The sequence below is a fragment of the Nilaparvata lugens genome, chromosome 4, assembly GCF_014356525.2.
Source record: "Nilaparvata lugens isolate BPH chromosome 4, ASM1435652v1, whole genome shotgun sequence".
Taxonomy (NCBI): Eukaryota; Metazoa; Arthropoda; class Insecta; order Hemiptera; family Delphacidae; genus Nilaparvata; species Nilaparvata lugens.
This window is the reverse complement of record NC_052507.1, coordinates 24,993,211-25,017,367: the sequence shown is the minus strand read 5'-3', so window position 1 is coordinate 25,017,367 and position 24,157 is coordinate 24,993,211. Positions and strand designations below refer to the sequence as shown.

The following is a 24,157-nucleotide window of genomic DNA, read 5'->3' as shown; positions in this document are numbered from 1 at the left end:
TGATTAATGTTCTTATGAAAATATAAAGGGATTATTTTTCCTGATCCATATTTTTGAAATCTATAATACTATAAACATTTTTCAAACAATTCAAGAATATTTTTTTCGCAAGATGGCGCTACTGCGATTTGGGCGGGAACGCGCCAAGATGATTTTATTTCTTTAAGTGTTTGTAGGTTAGTTTTTGGATAATTATTTTTGTTGTTACCTGTTATTCTATTCAATTGCATTGCAATAATTTCCCGTTGATAATATTGTATTTTTATTTATGTTTTTCTTAGGTTTATCAGGTTTTATTTCAGGTGAGTATCTATTTGTTTTTTATAAAACTATATGGCTGATGAATTATCACCTCAAAAATGAAGACTTTTTGAAGAAAAATATGAAACCGTAACAGTAAGCTTAAAATGAATTGACATTTCAATATGTGCTCTTAATTCTTACTTCTGGTATCCTCATTACGATCCTAGGAACGGAGAGTTGTCATCGGTTTATCACCTCAGGGTTGTCTAGCAGGCATCTAGGACGTCCTGCAATGTAGGTAGTTATCGGGTACTTAGGTGGCGGTATGAGTTCTCATTAGTGAATGAGATCTCCACTGAGTAGAAGGGTAATTCTATAAAGTACCTTTTCAATTCTTTTGCAAATTGTGTCGGCTCAGTATGCTTGTGTATTTTTATTTGCTCCGGCAACATGTTGAAGAAATATGAACCCGCGTAATTTGGTGTGGACTTGAATTTGTTCAGCTTGTGCTGTGGGAGACCTAAATTATGACGATTCCTCAAGTTGACATTATGATGACTGCATCTCAAAGAAGGGTTTTGACCTGTGAATAGTAATATAGTTTCTAGCAGGTAGATTGAAATCGAAGTGAGGACCTTAAACTCCCGAAATAGCGGCTTGCAGTGTTCCTTTTAGTCACACCTAAGTATTATTCTGATAGCCTTCTTCTGAATACCTTAAGCTTGTGGAAAATAAAACATGTGGAATGAGTAAAATTTTGCTTTTGGAACCATGGAAATGATAATATTCATTTATGCTGTTTAATTAAAAGAGGATCTCTTGCAAAATGTTAGTATGTATAAGAATTTGAGCCAAAAATAATCATAGAATAATCTTCTTCCTCTTCTTCTACCAAAGATATGGAAAACTTAATATAGCATGCATGATCAATTTCATCAATTGGGTCTGGTTCCATTATTCCTAAAAGCATTTTTCTCAACCAGAATATCAATTTTATGGAAGTTTATTCTAGTTTTAAAAACTAAATCATAATGAAATTAGGTAAATACCTAAATCATAATAATGCTTTATGGTCATTTCTTCAAAATGGGATGAATTTCCCTAAAATTTATATGTTTTCAAATATAAGTATGAAAAATCAAATATGTTTTGGAATGAACAATATCTTGGAGAATGTATCTTCTGAATCTAATTAATTATAATATTATACACGCTTCACTACCTTTTATTACCAATTCGGAAATGGATCACTCCAAGGATTTATAAACTCTAGGCGTTCATGTATCAAAATTTAAAAATGATCAAGAAAGATTTTCCTTGAAATTTATCCCATTTTAGTAACTTGGAAGTTTCCAAATCAAAATACTTTAAAAAATGTCACAAGTGAAAATTTTTCAAGCCTGTGGTGCACTACCTTAAATTTCAAGATTATTAAGCCTAGCCTACTCCAAATACTTGATCTATTTATTCATTCATTTATTTATAATGACAAGCCATATAGTTATAATAGGTAATAATGTCAAATTATGTATTTCCATAAGAATGAGGACTTGAAACAATGCGAGTAAATTAGCAAAAACCTATCTGAGTAGCTGCTGGTGTCCAATTACAAATTAATATTCATATTGTTAACTGTACAGAATTAATATTTGCTATTTTTCTATATTCAATCAAAACTTGATGAATGTTTTACATTATAAATTTTTATATTCGATAAATCAAGAGAGTTTTTCTTAACAAACAACTTCTTAATCTTCATATTCTTACCTCAGGTTTAGATTTCCTTGTGATAAAACGATCCATTACCAGGCAAATTCAACGAATCAAATATAACTTGGTGTTATAACACTTCTATAATTTTACTATCATAATGAATGCTTCATTTTACACTGAAATTAGTATAGCCTAAAAATGTAATGTGGTTAAAATGTAATGCGAATATAATAGGCAGATAAAATAATTACTGTACAGATGAGCTGGCAATCATCGAATTGAGGTTGGACTCCCTGAACTCATTAATAGAATAGAAGGGGTTGGAGATCAACCATGACTTCAATCTTCTATTGAAAGTCACAAGGGGCAGGCTTCTTATTTCGTTAGCTAGCATATTAAAAAACCTAATACCAGATGAGGGAAAGCTTCTACTTGTTCGCTCCAATCTGACTCTTGACTGGAATATATTCTGGTTTCTCCTTGTTACATGACCATGAACTTCGTTAGCTAAAGTGAATGAATCTAGATTTTTCTTCACAAACGTCAAGCACTCATATATATAGAGATTGAAGACTGTCATCACTTTCAACCGGATGAACAGTGGCTTACAATGATCAATCCTTCCAGCCCCCACCACAACCCTAACCGCTCGCTTCTGCAGCAACAGGGCCCTATCCACACTGGTCGCATGTCCCCATAGGATTGTTCCATAGGCTATATGGCTCTGAAAAAAGGAAAAGTATGCCTGGCACACAAAAGTGTCAGGCACACAATCCACAAGCCTCCTCAACAAGAACACAACCCTACTGAGCCTGATGCATAGTTGATCTATATGAGTCTCCCACGTCAACTCACTGTCTAGGGAAAACCCCAACAGTTTCACAGTATCTGTGGTGGAATTCTGGGGATTGATACTAAAGAATAGCTCTTGAGTCTTATCATTATTGAGGGCAAGTCTATTTGCACTAAACCACTGGGAAGCACTATCATACAGCTCTCTAACAACCAACTTGACAGACTCAATACTATAATGCTCAGCAAAAAGTGACGTATCATCGGCAAACAGAAGAAAGAACACCACCATTCACTGAGTAATAAAGGTTATTTATTGAAATAAGGAAGAGCAAAGGCCCCAGAACTGACCCTTGTGGGACTCCATAGTGTAAAGGAGCAGAGCCTGACAATTCTCCATTCCAGTCCACAAACTGGGACCTATTACCGAGATAAGATTTCATAAAATTAATAGCACTGACTCCTAGACCATACCTCTCCAGCATTTTCAACAATAAATCATGTGGAACAAAGTCAAAGGCACGTGTCAAGTCGCACAGCAGAAGTGAGGATGATTTTTTACCTTCAAAAGCATATACTGTATAAGAGTATGAACAGCCAACACAGTGGACTTTCCATTCCTAAAGCCAAACTGAGCAGGAACCAGTAGATTATTGGTCTCGAAATACTCATAAAGCTGGACACATAATAGTGTTCCAAAAATTTTGGCAAATACTGGAATAATAGAAATGAATCTGTAATTACATACATCGTCTACAGCACCAATCTTGTGGGCAGGGACCGTTCATGAAACCTTGAGCTCATTCGGGAAGACAACCTGATCTATATACTTGTCTTAATTAGACAAGCAAGTATTGGGTACAGAGGAACAATGATCTGCTTCAGAAAAGCAACACTCATACCATATATATCTTTTGCCTTTGAGGTGCTAAACACATTCACAATATTGAAAATATCATCACCAGTCACATGACTCCATTCAAAATTAATTTCTATGGCTGGGATTTTTTGAAGAGCGGTGAATGCATCACTTGGATCATTAGGTATATTGTTAACAATACCCTCCACAGATGTTACATAAAACTTATTGAACTCATCAGCAATTGCAAATCCTGGATCAGTTCCTTTAGATTTGGGCTTTTGTGAATTTATAAGCTCCCAGGCAGCTTTACATGGGTTTTGAGCCTCTACAATGAACCTTGCATTGGCACTATTCTTAGCCTCCCCCAATCTAAATCGGTATTCCTCCTCAAGTCTAGTAACCAACTCTATTAGATAAGGCCTACTCCCAGCTAAATCACCAACCATCAAAACCATGTCTCATTTGGGCTAGCGCATGAGTGAACAAATCCTTAACCTTTGGAGTGGAGTTCCCTCTCTCTGTTATAAACTTGTCAAAACCCCTTAGCCTCATTGTTATTGGAAAGAAACGTTCAAAGCCCTCCTGAAATTTCTGAAAGAAATAATTGTAGCCAATGTTTTTCTGCATAGTGGAGACCAAATCATGCCAGACACCACCACATGTCACCAAATATTCACAAAATAGCCTGACTGCACCATCACTGAACACTCTGTAAGGGATCCTCTTACCAAAATTAATTACATTTTCCTCAATACCAGACCCAAACGCAGCTTCCATTAAAATGTGTTTATGGTCGGCAATCTGTTCAATGCTCACCTCTGCCACATAGCTCCAATGATCCAAGTTTGTAAAAAATTGTCAAGGGATGCATTGCCTCTTGTAGGTTGAAGTATGGCACCATATAAATTTAGACTTCTCAACAAATTCAAAAATCTTGCAGTTGTAGCAGAATTACTGAGCAAATCAATATTGTGGTCTGTACCAATCACAATAGACAAACACATACCACTGAGAAAAGCAACACATAACTCAAGCCGCTCTAGAAAACGTTCAATATCACCACATGCTGAGCGGTACATACTTATCACAAGTGACAATCCAGGAATAAGTACCCCAGCAAATTCAGCATGCTTCTCCTAACAAAACTCCTTCAGGTCCAGGATAACCACCGACTGCACCATACTTGCACGCACAAACACAGCCACGCCACCACCTGAGGATTCCCTGGAGAAATGAGCTACCCTTTTGAGATCACCCAGAGTGCTATAGTACGTGATTTCGTCATCAACCAGCCAATGCTCGCAAATGCACATTATATCAATTTTATTCAACAAGCAAAGCAACTCAAGCTCACTCATCTTATTCCTCATGCATTGAACATTGACAGAGCAGATTTTTTTTCTTATCATACTGATTTTCTGAAGCCTGTACATCTCTCCTTCTGTTCTTACTGGGTACAATCAGGGGTACGCTGATTAGATTTGAGAAATCAGGGACTATATCTGTTTGAGGTTTTGGTTTTCCAGTTTGACAATGTTTATTATCTCAACTATATGCAAATCATTAATTATTGATGATCTCCTATTCAAAGTGGGAGGAGAGAAACAAGTTTTTTTCTTATTGAGAAAATCCCCAATTTTCGTACAGATCCTTTTGACAATTCTCATTTTTCCTCTTATATTAGTGTGAAGACCGTGCCTAGTATAGATAACTTGATCAATATTAATCCAGGTGTGAATCCAGACAACAACCTTAATCGCCCCCCTCCCCACAGATCAGAGTCCTGGATCCGCGCCTTTATTGATATACTTATGAATATTTACTTTGAACTTATGAATATTTACTTTGAATATTTAAGTGAAGGAGTTTGTTCTGCTACAATTCATTATTGTCCAATTATCTGCAATGTCTACAGCGGATGTAACTGCTTAGGAGCCATTATTTCATATGTTGTTTGATCTTATTTGATCTTTTGACTATATTTCTCTAACTAATTATCGATATCAAATGCACATTCCGTGGAACAAGATATCTATCTGTTATGAATGCTGTCGATTGAGCTCTTTAAACAAGTTCTAGATGAAGGAATGGTAAATGGTCAGTATTTATATTAATATTCAATTCATAAATTGTTGGCGTATGCGATCCTGATAGTCTGAAGTACTTTACGATAGGCGGAGTACTTTTTCTGTAGTAGTGGGATCCTCTCACAACCTCCCACCTGGCCCCAGATCATCATGCCACAGTTGATGTGACTATGATAAGCTGTTAGTGAGTTGATGTGACTTTAAGTTGAGTGTGGAAGAGACCATGAAGCTGAAGTGAGTAGTTTGAACTTCCGCATCACCTTCGACAGACGGTTGCCCTCCATGCTCACATGCTGCTTCCATCACAAATCCAAGAGGCTAGTTTCCCGCTCGCCACATGATGATGGGCTTTGTCTCAGGATACAAAGCAGGCTCTGGGTCTGTCCCTCATTCAAAAACAGCTTGTTCGATGTAAACAACAATCCAGCCTCCTCAAGTATTAGGTTTGACATGGGATTCTCATCATCTGCTATTAAAGTGGTGTCTTGTTTAGTTATTTGTGTCATAAGTTATCTGTTATTTGCGTTATAAGCAATAAATGTATATGCAAATAACAGTGTCTTCTCATACTTATGCAGATAGTTTATTACGATGAATGATAGCAGGGGATCCCGGTTAGAGCCCTCTGGCACACCAAACATCCTTCTTCTGAGTTCCTCTCTCTCCACTGCAACAACCTGCTTTCTTCTTCTTTCTAATAGGATAATTCAAATGCAAAGTTTTCGACTTACATCACCTTCATCACAACAAACTCTGGTCACTTTAAACGTTGGACATAATCATTAATGCCTCCTAGGTGGGTAGGGTTTGATTGAACATTCAATACATTATGAAGTACTTCAATCTTTAATATAATGGCATCCTATGAAAGGTTGCATACGAGCACAACGAAATGATAAAAATCAAGGTCTGTGATTTCGCTGTGCTCTTGCACTTTAGATGCAACTAAATAAAATTATATTCTTATAAAGCTATTACTAAGAATCGCAGCGTGGATTTAACTGTGATTATCTTGAATAAAACTATATATTTTCGCTCTCTAAAAGCGTTCGGTGGAAAGTGAAATTGCACTATGTGTTGGAAAAATAAGATGAGAAATTACATGCTTTAAAACTATTGTTTACTTTGTTTTGTATTTATGTAAGATCGCCAGACTCCTCAATATAAATTCATAAAGATTCATTCAATACATTTATTTGCCATAAAATAATACAGATTGATAAAATAAATATTCTAACTTACAAAATGGCACTACCGGCAAAGAAAACTTATGCGCCGGCAGTGAGTTCGAACAACTAGGTACTGCAAACATGTCAATACATGTTTATAACAACGATTGTTGTAACTCTTTCCAGTCAACATAGAACTAGAAGTAAATTAAAACTTTATTTTTTAGATAAATTATATACAATTAAAATTTGATACATACATATATGCTCAAACTTTTTATCCTTAAATACAGGGCACGCAGTGTTATCTCCAAAGTATAAAAAATAAGAATTCACAACAGATGGAAACGTTTCTCTGTGATAATATCCACCTACTGCTTTAGTCGTAGTTGATGGTTCTTCAGGAACTAGAACTTGTTCAGTTGAAATTGAATAATCAACTTTCAAGGTCTCATTAACTTATATATTATTCTTAATTATATTTATTATACTTAATATTCGGTTTCAGATGAAAATGGCACAACAGATTGTTGTAAAAGATGAATTTTGGAATCCTCATAAAGTACTTCACGAAAATATCACTCTACTGTTGAATTTCCATTCTGCTCCAGATGAATTGAAAAGTATTATCAAAGAGGTAGGCCTAAGTCGAATTTATTACTATTAACATCTTATAGAAACAATGAATGACTCTAGAGCACTAAAGAAGATCTTCAGAGAGAACCCAGGGTGAAGGAGGCTACGAGGACGTCCACGCAAGCGCTGGCTGGAGGATTTGGAACAAGACTTGAGGAAGGCGGGTGTCAGGGGATGTAGCATTTTGAAGGAAGTCAAGGCTCTAAATTGCGATGTAGTATGAAGGAGTAAGTAAGTAAGTATTGGCATATTATTATACAACTGAAAGTGTAGATTAAATTTATGCAGGTAATAAGTAAGATATATATAAATTAAAACAGGAGACACGATATAAATAGATTGAAAACACTTGAAAACTTAGACTGGCAGTCTTCTCGGTTGAGAAAGAAGACACAGTCTCCGAAAATTTCCCCCATTTCTAATGTAAGTTTTTAATTGTTTTCAATCTATTTATATCGTTTCTCCTGTTTTAATTTATATTAATGTTTATATATCCTGTTTTAATTTTTATATATATATATATTATATATATATATATAATATATATATATATATATATCATCTAGCGGCCTCTCATGGATAGCGGGTTGTTCATGGATTTTTCCTGGCTGTCCCCGAATGAATAAGTGTCATCTTTACTAATGTCTAATAGGGCATTAGTTCATTAGTTTGCTCATGCCTATCGTCTGACATCACATTTTGATTACAGAATATGTTCAAGCTGCCCAACCAAAAAGGTTTCTTCGCAGTAACAAACTATATCAACAGCATCATTGATAAAGAAAAATGGAATTCAATCATTTCCTGGCCTGTAATAAATAAAAAAGATGAAATGAAATTCAGAAGAGCTGTTGTAAAGTTTACTGCTGATTTGAATGCGGTGAGTAATCTAGTTGCAACAAAACCATACAAGTCATTTTCAATTGTTATAATTGTATAGATTTCAATAGAGTATTGTACCATACTGTATGTGAGTGAATGGAAGTCAAACTAAAACGCCAATTTTCATTTTAATAATCGTATCATGACTGAAAGAAACTCCTAAATCCCTCATTGGGTACCCCCTGGGTACCTGATGACTAGTTATGGTGGCAATGACGGGTTTCATTGTACAATTTCACTCAGATAATTAACTAGCTGGAGGTATCTCTGCGAGCAGCGTTCCATCTGATTATTTATATTTATATCCTCATCTCATTGCTAAATGAACAAAATTGGGAAGTTGCATTCCGCCGTTTCAGTTAAAACGGTTTTGTATTGTAAGATTGAATTCAGAATACTTTTGAATTCATTTCTATTTATTGAATCTTTTAGAAAGATTCAATAATCTATTTATTGAATGAAATTGAAATTTATTCACAACACTGACATGTTTTACAAATATTTTTACAATGCAATTATTATGAAGAAACAGTAGCATGATGGAAAAAAGGAAAAGAACTTCAGTAGCTTAACAGCTGTGGTTGAAGTTCTACACTATTGTTATTGTAGGCCTACATAATAATATGAACGAGACAGTCACTTGATTTTGATAACTAAAAAAAAAGAATAAGTCTTTGTCAATTTCACACAAACAGAATTAGAACAATAGTAAAAAACAAATAATAAATAATAATAAAACCTGAAAAAATACAATTTCCTGAAGTACGGTACCTAAACATCTATACAGTAAATATATAACATAAAAAGAATAAATAAATAAACCTCTGTCACCAGTAAAATTTTTAAGAATTGAGTCTAAAACCAGTCAAATTGAGCATCTGTAAAGTAACAAATAAAGGCAAAAGTTAAATTTAGTACAAAATTGATTAAAATACTACAATGCATTATAGAAATGTAATGAAAAAACCGGCGCTAGTTCAAAATTTCGTTCAATATTTTTTCTAATTCCAATTCATATTTATCATGCAGGTTTTCGATGAATGATAATAGTGCACCAAATTGAATCTATTCTTGACTATAGAACAAGTTCGAAGCTTGTTTTCAATGATCAGGCTATGTAATAATATTTTTGCCTTAATTTTGTTGTTTGAAACATGAATATTTCAACTTTCAATTTTAATTCATATTTATCATGCAGGTTTTGGATGAATGGGAATGGCGTACCAAATTGAATCGATTCTTGACTATAGAACAAGTTCGGAGCTTGTTTTCAATGATCAGGCTATGTAATAATATTTTTGCCTTAATTTTGTTGTTTGAAACATGAATATTTTAACTTTAAATTTTAATTCATATTTATCATGCAGGTTTTCGATGAATGGGAATGGTGCACCAAATTGAATCGATTCTTGACTATAGAACAAGTTCGGAGCTTGTTTTCAATGATAAGGCTATGTAATAATATTTTTGCCTTAATTTTGTTGTTTGAAACATAAATATTTCAACTTTTATATTTTTATTTTTTAATAATTGGTTTCTTACTATTCAATTACAGTTATACGATGTGACTGTAGTACCAACGTTGAATCCATCGGTTCTTATGTCTCCAGGGGGGCCGCAAGTGGCTCGATTCATACTCAAGTTATCAGAATATGCAATCAGGAAATACATGGAAAAAAGCCTTGGTATGGTTTATATTTTTTTCTTCTAAATATATTTCTGTCGATACTGAAACTATAAGTTTTTTCACGTATTACTGAAAAGTTGATGAATGAAATTGATTTCTCAGATAATGGTCTGCAATATGCATTTTTTCAATATAAATGATACAATAAATTAAAATGGATGCATTGCTCATAAACCAATAGTGAGATGACAAAACAAAGAAGACTGACAAAATTTTATTGTGAGTTGTGAATAGTTTTCCTCTCTATTTCATTCTCTTGCTTTTTCGTAAAATCAATTTTCTTATTGTTATTGGCGGATTTTCCATTTTATGCTCTACTCCAACGGTATGTTAGTCTCTATTCTATTCTGCCTGAATTATATTTTTCAGTTTTAGAAATCTTAGTTTAAAAAATTCAAAGGTCATTACTGAATGAGAGGATCTTCCAGTTGAACTAGATTCTTTGATCATGATTTCGCTAGTCATTTTGAGCGAGTTCTCCATCCCGGGGACTCACTAGTACTGAATATGTATCGTGAATTCATCCAATTGTGTCATTCTTCTATTTTGTTACAGGTCTTGAGAATACATTGCAATGCTTGAAAAATAATATCCCAAATAGTATATTCCTGAAGTCAGAAACTCTTTCTCAACACAAAAATGTTCAATGCTTGAAGCATTTGGAGGTGATGAAGAAAAATATGAATTATGGTCTTAAACAACGAAAGTGAGTTTGCAAACAATAATAATTGTCTCTAATAAGTTTCTAATCAACTTATTTAGTTTGTTTTCACAAGCTTAGGTCCATTACTTATCGGCTTATCCTCAAACTGGTACTAAACTCGTTTTTACTGATGCTAGTCAACTTGATACTCGTTAGCATCGTATAAAATGGCGTTATTCCAGAGTGGTTGTTTGGAGAAAACTATAGTCTGTTGTGGTAGTCGAGAGACGAAGTAAACAAACATGTGTTGATATGTGTGAGAGTGGGTCGTGGAGCAGTAATAGCCCAGTCAATAAAGGTTTTTTCGATCCGAAAATTAAATAAAAGCTGAATCCTATACCATCGATAGAACCCTCCCAGAGGGTCATTCTCCCAAAAGTCCCAAGAGATACCCTTGGAGCTTTCCCCCCTAGCCCCCCTCAAAGTTGAAAAATGCAGGTAATCACGGAAAATCAATGATCTCTGTACCCATTGATCGGAAACAGTTCTATTATATGCCATTCGATTTGTTACATTATGGACTACAATATTAGTTATATTCATTTTTTCAATAAAATTAACAGTTTTCTTGATAAAATAATATATGCGTAAAAATTTAAGGGGTTTGCGATTTGATTTTTTTGTTTTCTTCGATTAACTTCAAAGCAAGTAGTTTTAAAGAAAAATGAGCCAAATAATTAATGTAGCCACTGTCATTGCAAATCCATTGATGTATATTGTTATGTATTTGCGATTCGATTTGACGCTGTGGAAGGGGAAACAGTCGACGCGGATCGGCGCGGCTGACTCTCTTAGCCATAGTAAACAGCAAACTGGAAATCAAATATCTCTGTAACCATTAATCGGAAATAGATCTATCATATGTCATTCGATTCGTTAAATCAAGGACTACAATATTAGTCTGATTCATTTCCTCAATAAATCGAACAGTTTCCTTGATAAAATAATATAATGTAAAAATTTAGGGGTTTTTCGATTTGATTTTTTTGTTTTCTCCGATTAACTTCGAAGCAAGTAATTTTAAAGAACAATGTGTCGAATAATTATTGTAGCCACATTCATTGCGAATCCATTCATGTATATTGTTATGTATTTGCGATTCAAGTTGACGCTGTGGAAGGGGAAACAGCCGACGCGGCTGACTCCCTTCACCATAGTAAACAGAATAATACTGCTGTCTACATTGCATCTCATTTACACTATGGCGCTCGAAACAATTAATTTTGTCTATTGTTTTGACATGCGCTGTATATAGATTTTCACTTTTCAATACTCTAAAAAAATATTACAATTTTCTTGATTTAACCATGCTCATGATAATAATCAGGATTTCGTTGTTTGCTCACAGAATTTATTATATTAATTTGAAGTGTGCCTTCTCCATACGAGTCAGAGGTAACACAATTTGATAACTCTAGTTTCAGATATTGATGTTTTTCAACGAAGTTTCATTATATATTATGTGTCAGACTCCTTCATCTTTTCCTTATTTTGTGAAAAATGAAGATTCAAAATTTATTTTCATAGCTTTTCTTGTGTTTAATCTTGTTTCATCACTCTTTATAATTTAAACACTTGATAATGGAATTAATATCTTCAGATCACGTGAACAAAAAAAAAAAAAAAAGGTGGGCCTACCTGAGATACTATATGATAACACTGTACTCCTGATAAGTTGAAAATTTTCAAGCTGAAAGTAGATTAATTTGTTGCACATTCGGTTCAAATATTAACAAATGTTACCAAATATTACCAATATTATCACATATAGTGAGAACGAATTACTCTGTAGCTTTCGATTCTCACTGAACATGAAGAGGCAATACCAAGCCAGAATCGCAGTTCCGTTCAAATCATTATCATCAGAGCTTTCAAATTGATGCTATGTAACTATGGATGTTATCCCCATCTCACAATTTCCCTATTTATCCTTATCCTGATTCAGAATGAAGTAGTTGATCTCTATAATCACAGAAATCAATGTACAACACCTATAATAAATAGTAAAAATAAGAAAATTTCTAGTAATAATGAAACTTTTTCTAGGTACGAATTTCAAGGCTCATAAAATGACTTTTTCTCAATCACAGGCAGAAATTCCAATGATCATCATAATAGTAATTTAATGAAAATTGTTTGTATTGTACATAGATAAGCTACATCTTTAAGGTAATCAACGTATTTAGGATTATCATGTTTATGAATGAAAGCGAGACTGTGATAGAAGATTAGTCAAACTGAAATATAAACATTATATACAATGCAAATTTCTGATCAACTATAATTACAAATGATAGTATCAAGCCGAAATGAATTGAGCAACTGAATTTCAAAGTTACTATCCACTGTTCAAATCGCACTGTGATTTCATTCTACTTCCAAATGGATTGAATTGCCTCACTCTTCAGCGTAACAATTATTGTAAAAAAAACCCAGTGGAATGTGAACGTCATCCAAATAGCATTTGAATTTCAATTTTCAGATCATGAAATTTATAAAAAACTAATTCTTGAGAGAATAGTGATGAATTGCAAACAATGCGAGTAACATTGACACAAAGCGATACAATGAAAATCAACATCGATTAATTTAATACTGGACTTATCAAATTTATATTACCGTTTATTTAAAAAGCTTATAAAATGTAAAACCAACATTTAAAATTTTCTCTACTGGAGCAAAACATCGATAGAAAATAAAGAAGAGCCCATTATAAGCACAATATACTTGTGTACTAGAATCCACTTGAACTAACTCATCACTTCAACCCTTCAATGATCACAATGAACTAGAATGGTATAAAAACCATGAAATTGATAATCATGTACATTTTCCAAATAGCTTCACCCAACTAAATCTGTGAATGCTGAGTCATAAGAAATCATGTTCAATAGATTTAATTTGAATGCTTCAAATAGAAAATGATCTATTCTTTTGGTGCCTTAATCAAAATCAATTTCAATCTACATTAATCGACATAAAGAAAAGCTTCTGCAAACCTTGTGTGATGAATGATAAGATGCGAGTGGAGTGGAGGTGAAAAATCGATATGATAACAAAAATAATAGAAGATGATAAATCATCTTTCAATTAATCTTATACGGTGGGGTACTTTGTGGTTAAATGTGAAACACATTCATGATTTTCCTCCCTTTTATGCATGCTTACTCTTCCTTAATTTGTATGTTTGCATGGCTTTCATCTTTAGAATCTACTGAATTTTCATATTGGACTGTCTAAATAATGTAGATTCAACTAGTAAGAACGGAAGATAAGCTCCTTTACAGAGAGAATCATAGAAAGTTTCAACTCAACAAGCCCAATGTATAAATTTTTTTATGCCTCAGCCGTCGTTGAAGAGATAATTGATTTCCCGTGTTTACCTGCATTTTTCATGTTTTAGGGGGCTGGGGCGGAAAGCTCCAATGGGATTTCTTGGGACTTTTGGGAGAATGACCCTCTGGGAGGGTTCTATCGATGGTGGGAAATTCAGCTTTTATTTAATTTTCGGATCGAAACTGCTTTTTTGGACCTTCATTGACTGGGCTATAAGACCGATTCACTGACTCAACTTGATAATCACAATACTTGACTCAGTTTCCATGAAATAATTGTGAACTGGAGTTTACGTGTAAACCAATATTAACAATGGATATTGAGTCATCGCTTTTATACGCAAGCAAGTGCATATAAACAAATGCATTTACTTCTTTATTAATGTCATCTCTCCTTTCGATGAATCGACTAAAGACATTCTCAACAATATCTACTATTCACCATTACTTGTGGTCGTTGCAATTTTTCGCTTTTGTCTCACTCAGGTCATTGTTATTGTATCTAATTAACTTTGACTTACATTTTTCTCTAGAACCTGGCTCAGGACAAAAATGTTATTTATTTTCCCCTGTCTGTTCCCCTGATTTATGCTCATCAGGAGTTACAGGGTGATTCAAAATCAATATGATAAATGATTCACATTAAAATTTTCTAAACTTTTTCAGACATATGCAGCAACAAATTTTGAAAATGCGAGCATCAAATGATGATTTAGAACGACAAATAATTTTAGAAAAACCTGAAAATAACTCGAATGAATGTATAGAACAATGGACCAGTGAGTTGAATAAGCGAATCGAAAAAAGTCAAAGTGATGTTGATTATCTTGCTGGAATTGATAATTCGGTCAATAGATATCACGAGGCTGCGAATTTAGTTTTGGAGAAGGACGCGAGTAATTTTATTTTGGATGGCTCCAAAATAATGATGTCATCGACAGATAATAATAAGGTGAGTGTCGAGTGTTGGCTGGCTATTCTTCTCACAAAATAATTACAACAGTTTCTTTAACAATATTGTGTATTTTTAGTATATGAAAGTAGTAGAATTACACATCTTCTTGTTTAAACTCAAACGCCACAAAACAGTACATATTAAAAAACACAGTCAAGCTAGTGGTTCTGAAATTAACAACCACCTGATGCCACCATTGATAAATTGAAATTAACTTTCCTACTGAAGCTAACAGAATGTTTATTGATTTTTAGCAGAAAGCTAACAGCATGCTTCATGAAGAGCACACACACACACACACACCATTATCCTCTTTTCTTTATCCGTATCTTATCTTACTGCAATAGTAATAACAGCCAAACTTGTGCTTTTTCAAGTTTTTGCCTTATGTTTTTGTAAGGCAACATGTTGTTGCCTTATGTTTTTGTTGAAATTGTTGCCTTATGTTTTTGTTGAAGTAGTTGCCTCATGTCTTATATTTGAATCATGATTCAATATTTATATTCAATATATTTGAATTTGTGATTGACTGAGCGTAGTGATGTATACGTTTTAACTTGACCGGAACCGCTTTTATATCTATGTATATAATGCCAGGCATTCCAAACACAGTAATTTAAAATCCGGTCGAGTTAAAATGTGAAGCTCACTACGCTCAAACAATAAATAATTCTAGCTTACTTATCCAGTATTTGTTTTAATGCTATATCTATTGTATTGTATTCATAGATTATTTTATTATATAATATACATTTTTTCAGACATCTTCTGCTGATTTGACAAGTTTTTTTAAAACTAGTGCTGCAATCGCTCGCAGGTTGGCATTAAAATTAAAATCATCTGAGTCGACACCGGAAGATTCTGATCTCACAAGTTCTATCTTGAGAATAGAAACCGAAGTATCCCTAGAAGCAATGAAATTAGAATTACTCGAAAAGGATACATTGAGCCTTAGAGCGGAATCACAAAAAGCCATCAATGAGCTTGAACCAAAAGCTTTTTCTTGTGGTAAGTTTCTATTACTCTTGAAATCAAAAATTGTACTTTGTTTTCTTCATGACTATTTTACTTCACTACTACTATACTTAACTACTTCAATTCATTGAAAGTATAACAGCGGTCTTGAACTCGCTGCAAACGTACTGAAAAGGGCAGTCAAACGGCACTTAAAAACCACACATAAAGTGAAATTTTATTCATGTTTTTCTGATTTGTTGTAAAATAAATTATTTTTGTTTGTATCATAAATTAAATAGATAGATATATAATCATATAAGTTTTTCAACACTACCATTCTGACTTCCTGCAACACAATAATTATATTGATTCGACATCAATAATTTATAATGAATTGTAGACAATGACCAAATTAGAATGTTGTTTGAGTTTTCACTTGAGTTTTTTTGCTAGAGCTGTCTATTCCGTCAAATAGTTTTTCTCATATTGTTGCAATGTCCCTCCCTCTACATCGTCGTTTTATTCTATTTTAGAGAATTTTATTGTTTGGTTGAGTTTAGTGAATGCAAGAGACAACAATAACACGAAACATCACTCTATTCTAATAATTGGATTATTAAAATTAGTACCTGTTGATTATATTTATTTTTTTAATTCAATATTGAAAAGGATTGTGATGGATTTTATCTATTGAAATCATTTCAGTCATTGATGAAGAGAAAATACCTGCCGAATTCAAAAACTATGCAGCATCACCGGCATTGAACTTTGCCAAAACAGACACTAGTGCAAAACGTCTACCGATCGCATGTCCAGTCAAAGGTCAGTTGTATATTTATATTTTATTCGCAAGTATTGTCAATAATATTTTTTGTGGAGTGAAAACATCTTGTAGAAAAATAGTTTTGTATGCTTTTAAACCTAACAATAAAACTATGGATTTTTTCCTTAACGCTCTTCAACTAATATTTTGTGAAATGCAAAGATAAATAAAGTTAGAAATCTGAATACAATAGGTACTCAACAGATGTATGATGTCATCTTATTGCTATAGTTATCGTATCGATTACTACACACCAGCTCACTTTCACTAAACTTGTAAAAAAATGTAAGTTTATTGAGAAAAAACTAAAACATCATTTTATATTTGAAATTAAATGGTGGCCTGTACTACTAATGAACGTTCTAGTACAAATCATGATCATAAACATAAATGCAGACCCATTGCAGAGTGTCCCAACTGTTGGTTGGTTTAATGATCAGTGATTTGTAAATATCAACACCCAATGACATGCTTTTATACCTCACTAATGAAGCCATAAACATTTTATCTTTCGTGAAATGTAATTTTTTTCATTTCTAGGAAATAATATTCTAGATTGGGTCCAAAAGAATATATTCGAGGAAGTTGAGAAAGTGCCGAGTAATAGAAATACACCTATAAAACGCGACCATATTTCTCTTATTCCAAAGAAAGGGTTGATTGTGAAGAAAACTATTGGATTAGGCGTGCAATCGACACAAGTGCAATCTCCAGTTCGGGTTCAACGCAATCTTGGAAAACTGACAGAAACTCCGAAAAGAAACTCATTTGGTCCGGTTCGGAGATTGATCCAGGACGTTGAGGTAAGCTTTCCAATTAGAGGATTCAACAACGTTGGGAATTTACGAGCATTCAAAGTAATGCAATTTATGTAAAATATGTTAAACTGTAGTCGAATTATATTCATAGACTATGTAGAAATCATTGTGATATGTATGCATTGATTATTTTAACATTTTCGTAGGTTTGCAGCCTCCAGTGAGCATTTTTCCAACTGATTACTTGTAAGATATTCGTTCAAATAGTTGAAATATTGCTAAGATTATAAAATACTCCAACTAAGGTCATGGGTTCGACTCCCGTTATGTCTGGCATCTATTTGTATTATTTATTAGCCTATCCACGGTCATGTCATGAGTCATGTGGGCATCATCGGCAATCGTTTTTTTCAGTCTGGTCTGATTTCATTACTTTCAGTACCTACCTTCTTTCAATTCATTCAATCCAGCACCGTCTTTATTTCAAATGTATCAGAAAATTTGTCCCAAAGAGTAATTTGAACCTAACCTTAATCTACGTTCCTAATCTTTGGTCTCATTATTTATAATTTTAGCCAAACACCTTTCCCCTCCCGAATATGTGGAAGTCATAGATTGGCCAACGCCAATTGGAGGGAATTCTGGATTTTTGGTCGTATCATATCGGCTAGAAATCGGTGTTTGTGGAAACGGCTAGTGACAGTAGCGATTACAGTAATTCAAAATCATTTTATTTTCAGAAAGTGTACGTTATAATACATTCCCCAATACATATTTTTATACCCCTGAAGATACTCCTCTAATATGGTACAAGTCCGTTTTGAGAGGAGGAGTCAATACAATCAATAAAGTACCTGAAAAGAAGTAGTTGACTTTCTGCAGCTGTAGTTGACAAAAATATGCTACTTGAGCACATTTCTGAATTATTATCACAAAAAACAATTTCCAAAAAAAAAATGTAACTAATAATTATAAAAATATATATTGGATAATAAAAAGTAGATCGTAAGGTGGATTGCTCTATGATAAGAGAGTGAACTGTAAGATGAAGGGTAAAATGTAAAGATCGGTGGTGAGACCAGTTATGTTGCATGGCGCGGAAACCTGGCCTGTTTCAGAGGCAAGAGAAGAAAAAATGGAAGTGGCCGAGATGAGAATGCTAAGTTGGATGTGTGGGGTCACGAGAAGGGATAGAATTCGTAATGAGGTGATTAGAGGTACAGTTGGGGTGGGACCATTGGGTAGGAAGATGCAGGAGGCCAGGATGAGGTGGTTTAGACATGTGCAGGGACATGAGGAGGTTTATGTGAGATGGAGGGTGCAGGATTTGGTTATGGGGGGACGAGAGGCCGAGGAAGGCCAAGGATGAGGTGGAGAGACAGAGTGGGGTCCGATTTGCGGGAGAGGGGTTGGTGACGCGGGAAGGAGATGGACAGAATTATGAGGATTTTTTTGAAATAGTATATTTCGCACCTAGGGCCGAAAATGAGACTTTTCCGGCTCGAAATCGGTTTTCAAAAGATTGAGAGCCGGAAAAACATTTTTGCCCGTGGTGCGAACGCTATTTTTCGCCACACAGAAAAATAAACAATATATATATAAGAATAATATTGTTTACTAAGCACTTCCGAAAGCAGAAGTGGAAGGTCATAGCTCTAGCAAATCTGAGATAATCTGAATATCAGGAAATTCTCCAAGTATTATTATTTTTTATTCTGATTTGTCTAAATAACCTGAAAGATTATGTTCAATTATATGGGAGTTTATACTTTTTATTCTTTCAAATGACAATAAGATGATATTATAAATGTTTTGATTCTTGAATAATAAACACAAATAATGAAGTTTTTTGATCAGCTGTCAATCAAACTTTTCTGTTCAAAGTGCTGAAGTTAGAAGTAGAAGTTTAAGTGTTTTCGCCACACTGCACAGAAAGCAGCTGTTTTCCAGTCCCTACGTAGATCTGAAAGACATTGTTTGCAGACGACTCTCGTCTGACGTCAGAACAGGTTTCTTTCCGGCCTAGGCCGGATAGAGCACCATTTCCAGCCGCTAACATGGAACTAAGAAAGGTGATCAAAAAACTTTTCATTATTTGTGTTCATTATTCAATAATTAAAGCATTTATAATAATATCATCTTATTGTCATTTGAAAGAATAAAAAAGTATAAACTCAACCTCCCACATAATTGAACATCATCTTTTAGGTTATTTAGACAAATCAGAATAAAAAATAAAAATACTTGGACAATTTCCTGATATTCAGATTACCTCAGATTTGCTAGAGCTATCACCTTCCACTTCTGCTTTCGGAAGTGCTTAGTAAACAACTATTCTCATATAAATATATATATATATATAGTTTATTTTTCTGGAAAAATGTTTTTCTGCTCTAGGTGCGAAATATAGTATATCAAATCACACAAGGAATTCTTAATATTTATTTTATTAATACCTCATTATGGAGTAGTTTACATTATTTCTGTTCCATTGAATTCATTTGTAGTGGCCGTAGTCGAGTGGATTAGAGATGCTGGCTTTATAATATTCAAAGGCCCGGGTTCGAATCCCGGCCCGGCCAAGGTAGGTCACTCTCTTGTTTCAGATGGACACTTTAACCGTTGGTCATGGCTGCCTAATAACAATCGTTAGGTCATGTCAGAGGCCCTGAAATTGATCAGGTGCGACCTGAAAACTCTGACACCAGACCTGAGCCAGCCAGACCACTCTATATCACTATTATTAGTTTGTATGTGTAAACCAATGTTATATTCGTAATAATGGTGACTAGATATTTTATTGTGTGATCTAGGTTGAAACACCGGAACGAGAGCCCCTAAAAGATGAGGATAGCATTGTACTGCCACACAATCTGTCAGTGAGCACAGCGTCTCCTTGCAACACTTCGACGTATGACTCTCCCGACTCGCCAGCCGCTGGCACATGTTGGCAACACTGCCTGGCCACTGCCAAGTCGTCGACTGTCGGATCGAATGCGGCGTCGTCCATCGCTTGGGCCGGCGAGAATGACAACGACATCTTCAGTTCAACGCCCTTCATGATCAATCACAGTGTTTGCAGCTCAACCGGTGAACACCAATCGCAGGACATGTGCCTGTCTTCACCGTCAGGTGAGTTTCAATTTTTACACTTAACCTATTTTGGACTTCTTCTCTAAGTGCCTATCCGTTCCGGATGTTGGCTATCAGCATGGCTATTTTGATTTTGTTGGTTGCGATTCGGAAGAGTTCTACTGATGTTTTACCGAACCACTTCCTCAGATTTGCCAACCAAGATATTCTTCTTCGACCCGGTTTTCTCTTGCTGTTTATCTTGCCTTGAAGGATCTCTTGGAGTAGCCCGTACCTTACTGTGTTCCTCATTATATGTCCGAGGTATTGGAGTTTCCGGCATTTTATAGTATTTATCAACTCTGCTCCCTTTCTCATGCGCTGCAGTACTTCTGCGTTTGTGTCCAAGATATCCTTAAAATTCTTCTGTAAAGCCATAGTTCAAATGCTTCAAGTCTCCTGGTGATTTCTTTGTTCAGAGTCCAGGTTTCCACACCATACAACAAAACAGAGAAAATGTAGCAACGCATGAGTCGGAGCTTCATTTCTAAAGACAGATTGTGGGATTTGAAGAGTGAGCTCATTTTAACAAACACTGAACGGGATTTTTCGATGAAACACCGGATTTCTCTTTAAGATTTCTCTGGAGTACTGCTTCACTCTTTCTACCCTAACTTGATCGATGTAAAGGCTGGCTCCAGCAATGTCCTCTTTACTCACTATCAGAAGTTTTGTTTTCTTTGTGTTTATTTCTAAACCATACCGTGAGCTTATTCTTCTTACACTGTCCATTAACTGTTGTAATCCTTCAAGACTATCTGCAAACATGATTGTATCATCCGCATATCGTATATTATTCAGATTTGCACCATTTATCATGATTCCTTCTTCCATATCATTGAGTGCTTCTCGAAAATAAACTCAGAGTACAAATTAAACAAAATAGGAGACAAAACACAACCCTGACGACAAGACAAGACAAGAGCCTCTCTTGTTCCAACAGCATTAACAAACCCAAATTGGTTTGGTGAAATCTGCTCTTCACAAAGCCGGACTTAAATTTGGATAAATCTAAATCTCAATTTTATCTTTATCTAAATTCAACCTATTTTGGACTAGGTGTTATCTTCTATAAATGTGGGAGAGGAATTGCACAAGATTTACTTATCTTCCTATTATTTTAATGGTGTACTTATAGTAAGAATACATATAATTCAATTCAAATTTTATTTATTCCATTCACAAATTATGCACATTATACTTCAGAAGATAATATTTTACAGTATGTTATCATCTTGATCTAAATATTGTATTAATCATATTTTATCTTGCTTTTGTATTTTTTTTTCTAATTGAATATAAAATGTTTTATTATTATTAAAATTACAAACAATAAGATCTCAAAAACACACAGCTCAGCAAGATGGCAAGTCATGTGCTAATAATTGAGAAATAATTTATAAAATAGACAATACATAACTGACAATATTAGGAAGAGTACTGAGTAGAAATGCGATATTTTATATGAACATTATCAGTGTAATGAACTGTGAAATAAAGCAAACACTAAAAGCAGTAAGTTATAAGATCATGAGAATGGGTTTCTAGTGGAGTGTGTACTGTGACAAGGAAGGGTGGGAATCACAGCCCGACAGAATGAAATGACATCGATGCCACAGCTACACTCTTGCCGAATGTCCAATGTCTCCGATCGACTTAAGTCGGAGTAAAGGCGGGCGGTGGCAGAGTAGCCATCCACACTGTCGCGTTCGTCGTCATTCATATGAGAGTGAATTACCGGCTTGTCATTATCCTATTTCGTATGGTCACAGTGATAAAATCTCTTGAGGTCGTACAATTTTGTAAAACGTTATTGCACATTTGCTCTTTGTATGTTTCTTAAATGTACCGCAGTAAAATATCATCATCATGGCATTGTCGTCCCCATTTTTTCCTTCTTCAAGCTAGATGACATCATTTCACGGTGGTCAAATATAATAGATGTCCGTGCAACCTGTCTATGCATTTCTAAGCAAATTCAATGGACCGAATTTATTAACTCGTATTAAATATAATTACAACTCTTAAGCCCAGTTGCACAAAAACCTGTTGAATTTTAAACATGATTAAATTCCACGAGAACCAATCAGAGAAGGATTTTCTGAGAAGATAGCTTCTACTGAAATTTAATGGGTATTGAAAGCTAACTGATTTTTGTGCAACCAAATGTTAAAATTTTATATTTTGTAGGTTATAGTATGCTGTACCAAGTAGTACCGTATAATTCCAAGTAACTTGTGCTGTACTATCCCTGTATTGTCCCTCAGCCGGCTACTGTGATCATTAACTAATGACGAAAATTCACAAGAAGGCATTTCTCTTGTCTTTCAATAAATGGGACTGTGGGAAAAATCATCAGAGAATTTTTGATAAGATAATCTCAACTTTTTCTAATAATACATGTTCAGAGTAGAGAATAAGTTTATTAAAGATCTTATCACAATAAAGGATAATCGCCTCTTTTCTGTTTAGGGCTACTTGTAATATAAATAGAAATAAAATACAAATAGATATAAATTAGCATGTAAATTATCAAAATGGCAAGAATGTTGAAACATGTTGTCATAAAATAATTCAAAAAAGGGTACTGAGATTTCTTTTTATAAGGATAATCGCGTTTTCCCACTTGAATGTTAATTTTCACAGTTCAAAAACTATTCAATTTTCATTCAATGTGATATATTTATTTCTCTTTTAATAATTATATTGTTATTTTACAGGGGCCGTACATCTACCAGCAGACATGTGTTCAACAAGCAATAGACATCGAAAAATGAGGCCTTCGATTGAGAATATCGTCGCGCGCTACCAAGCCTTCAAACGTAATAAACAGGAAAAAAGCGATGAATAATCAATAGGACACTCACCTATTAAATTTATAGAAATGTATCTTTTTAGATGAACTAATTTATTATTGATTATGTGCCAATTCTAATATTATTGTATGCCTAATTTCCATTTTAGTTGAATATTTGTTAATAAATTCTCCTGCTTTTATCATTAATGACACTTTTATTATGTTTTCTGTGAAAAATAAAGTTTATTACTATTATTTTTCTGAGGGGCTAGTTTTTTATATTTAATGTGAAAAGAAAAAAGATTGATTCTTTCACCGTAAAACTCGTGTCTCAAGAATTGGTAAATTGGGCAGTACAAAAATAATATCCTTGAGACAAAAAACAGTTTTGACTCTTCAGAGAAACAATTATATCAAGTTTAAGGAAACTCATCCATAATAAGAGATGAGCTCAACGTAATTTTGAGTATCCATATATTATTGAATAGACATATTAAATACTAAGAATCTTAACCCATGTGCCAAGTGCCGTTTTTTCAAAGTTGTCACCAACTTGAAGCCTTGAAAAAGTCACGTGATTGTTAAGATGGATGCACCACCATTAATTTGTTTCGATCCAATTCAGA

The 24,157-nt window shown here is 34.2% G+C and overlaps 1 protein-coding gene across 1 annotated transcript; it reads left to right on the top strand.

Moving 5' to 3' along the window:
• The first annotated feature begins 138 nt into the window (after window positions 1-138).
• On the top strand, window positions 139-23,790 carry LOC111046813. Its single transcript, XM_022332452.2, has 11 exons — window positions 139-302; window positions 7,375-7,503; window positions 8,212-8,382; window positions 9,940-10,069; window positions 10,627-10,777; window positions 14,776-15,061; window positions 15,826-16,072; window positions 16,727-16,843; window positions 17,385-17,647; window positions 20,416-20,734; window positions 23,455-23,790. The coding sequence occupies exons 2-11, from the start codon at window positions 7,375-7,377 to the stop codon at window positions 23,583-23,585; spliced, it is 1,944 nt and encodes a 647-aa protein (XP_022188144.2). The 5' UTR covers window positions 139-302; the 3' UTR covers window positions 23,586-23,790.
• Window positions 23,791-24,157: the final 367 nt, after the last annotated feature.